This window comes from Loa loa (assembly GCF_000183805.2).
Source record: "Loa loa unplaced genomic scaffold supercont3.193, whole genome shotgun sequence".
In the NCBI taxonomy this organism is placed as follows: domain Eukaryota; kingdom Metazoa; phylum Nematoda; class Chromadorea; order Rhabditida; family Onchocercidae; genus Loa; species Loa loa.
This window is the reverse complement of record NW_018108373.1, coordinates 87,804-90,473: the sequence shown is the minus strand read 5'-3', so window position 1 is coordinate 90,473 and position 2,670 is coordinate 87,804. Positions and strand designations below refer to the sequence as shown.

At 25.8% G+C, this 2,670-nt stretch overlaps 2 protein-coding genes across 2 annotated transcripts; both read right to left on the bottom strand.

Moving 5' to 3' along the window:
• Positions 1-665: 665 nt before the first annotated feature.
• On the bottom strand, positions 666-1,193 carry LOAG_18095 (hypothetical protein; the record flags this gene model as incomplete). Its single annotated transcript, XM_020450763.1, has 2 exons — positions 666-938; positions 1,137-1,193. The coding sequence occupies 2 exons, from the start codon at positions 1,191-1,193 to the stop codon at positions 666-668; spliced, it is 330 nt and encodes a 109-aa protein (XP_020305523.1).
• Positions 1,194-1,560: 367 nt separating this feature from the next.
• LOAG_18094 (hypothetical protein) lies at positions 1,561-2,055 on the bottom strand (the record flags this gene model as incomplete). The annotated part of the gene is made up of 2 exons (XM_003149906.2): positions 1,561-1,713; positions 2,044-2,055. 2 exons carry the CDS (start codon positions 2,053-2,055, stop codon positions 1,561-1,563), a joined length of 165 nt encoding a protein of 54 aa, XP_003149954.2.
• Positions 2,056-2,670: the final 615 nt, after the last annotated feature.

Genomic DNA, 2,670 nt, shown 5'->3' with positions numbered 1-2,670 from the left:
CGATGTAATCAGGGTAATCGATCATTTTGATATAATACTTGGCCTAGTAATATAATCGATATAATCAGGGTAATCGATCATTTTGATATAATACTTGGCCTAGTAATTATAATCGATATAATCAGGGTAATTGATCATTTATAAAAAATTTTTTCCATATAGATTGGATAAAATTCCAGCTATTTGAGGCTTTTTAGAAGAAGCCATTGTCGAAATGATTCGTTTTGGCTCATCATCACAAATCATTTAGTCTTGAAGTATTACTATCTTCTTAACTTACTTAAAATTTCCAGAAATTTGTTGCTTTATTAATTGCATGTAAGTAATACTACAGTAGTACTATATGCAACCAATATTATAGTAGTCAATATTACAGTAATACTATTGGGTATCAAATGACAGTGATTGAATTATTTCAAGAAAAAAGTATTGTGACAAATTTTTATAATACATTTTGTCCTTTTTATATTTTTTCTTTTATATTTTTTTACCCTTTTATATATTAGCCTCAATAATGATAAAGGGAATTTATGGATAATTATAAACTTTGAAAATTAGTAATTGAGGTGGGGAGATAGCTGATCTCATTAATTTGGGGGCGATAGCTGATCTCATTAATTTGCAAATGATTTTAGAAATCGTTAATTAATGGTAATAAAATGAAATTAAAAAAAAAGAAAGGATTTGATGAATTTCTTACCAAGTACCATAACCAGTTCAATAGTTTCTTTAACCCTTTCAATTGAATTGTCCAACTCCGCAATTACTAATATTTTAATAACCATATTTCGATATGTTGCTTTTGCAAGTGTAATAGCTTGGATCATTTTCCTCAAAAATGTCTCCGGTGATAATTCTTTGCTTAAACATGGCTTTACACGAAATTCCAAATAAAATACATTATCAGCATGATAACGATCGATAATATCTCGCGTTATCTGAATTAGTAACAATTTTTTTAAAATAAAATTCAAAAAAAAAAATTTTGAAATTTGATTTGTTTTTTGTTTTTTTTTTTTGTACAAATATTTTATTTTATAAATTAAAAATTTGTTATATCTTTTTTAAATCCTATTTTAAGCATATTCTTAATTGATAAAGTAAAGAAATTGATAATGATAAAATAAGTTATTCACCATAAATACATCTTCTTGTAGCAGAATCATATCATGTACCATCGACATCGATTGCATCGCTCTATCAAACAGATAAATTTGCAATCAAATTTTATGAAAATTACTGTTTAAAACTAAATTACAATTTATCAAATAAAATAATTCTTGAAAATAATTTACCTAAATTAACACAAATCATACGGTAGCAATTAATGCGATTAAGCTTCAATCAAGCTCCAATCAAGTTTCATTTAATGCAAAAAGAACTTTTAAGCTTCTTCCATTTGGAATGAATTTTTTAACTCCTCCAGGGATACACTTATTGAATTCATTGATAGAACTATTGCCTGTTGATGTATTAACCATTTCTTCTTTCATCAAAGTATAAATGACCATTAATGGTCACATTACATTTATGCATTTACTTAAATAAATGTTAACATACTTACTCTTTCATATCTCTTGGCTCTCCATACGCCCAAAGTAATTTTCGCTGTTGAACTGTCAATTCAGGTTCACCTAAAGTACGTCGATGTTCTTCCAACGTACGTAATAGCATTGACTTTTTAATGCAAGCTTCCCAGCGTGCATTGAATTCCTAGAATTAAATGTACGACTAAATTACGACTTAAATTTAAACTAAATAGCAAAAGTTAGCAAACGAAATAATTTCGATATTATTCGGCGCAAATAGCTTAATGTAATATGTAATGCGCTGTTAGTCTATTATCAGAAAGGATAAGAATATTCAAATTTGTGTGGTTTTGGGAAAGTCGAACAAACTATTTAATACTCTTTCGTGAATTTCGAATTAATTTATTACTCATAAATTTTGTTTTTTTTTGAAAATTTTTGACCAATTTTTTTTTTAATTTCAGATCGAATGAAAAGTTTTTTTTTTTTGGGAAATAAGCCGAAAAATACTTACACATTTGGGCATTTTTTTGCAAAATAATTTCAAATCAAGCATTTCTGTCTTCTATCAATTCTTTTTGATAGCCTAAAATAGCCACATTATTGTTTTATTTCTCAACTAGTTATTTAAAAAAAAAAAAAAAGAAGAAGCTTTCCAATTATTTATAATAAAGAAAAAAAAGATTAGATATCAAATTAATTATTCTAATTAGAATATTGATTAGATTATGCTTAGCAAAAGTAAGAAAGGAAGCTTTCCAATTATTTATAACAAAGAAAAAAAAGATTTGATATTAAATTAATTATCCTAATTAGAATATCGATTAAATTATGCTTAGCAAAAGCAAAAAAGGAAAAAAGGAAAAATGAAAATGTTAAAATAGTTAAAAATCCGAAATGATGCAATGATCCTTGAAATATTTTATGTTAGCTATAATTTAAATGTTAACTTTTCAAGCAAAATTCCTAATTCCTAACCAAGATTCTTCCCGAGAGATTTGCAGATATATGAGAATAAAAAATAATACATTACAAAATATTTACCTTTTGCACCGCCAAAAAATCATCTTATAATCGATCTACCAATCTTGTCATTAATCTAAAGAAATCATACTAAAAAAAAAAAAAAAAAAAAAAAGAA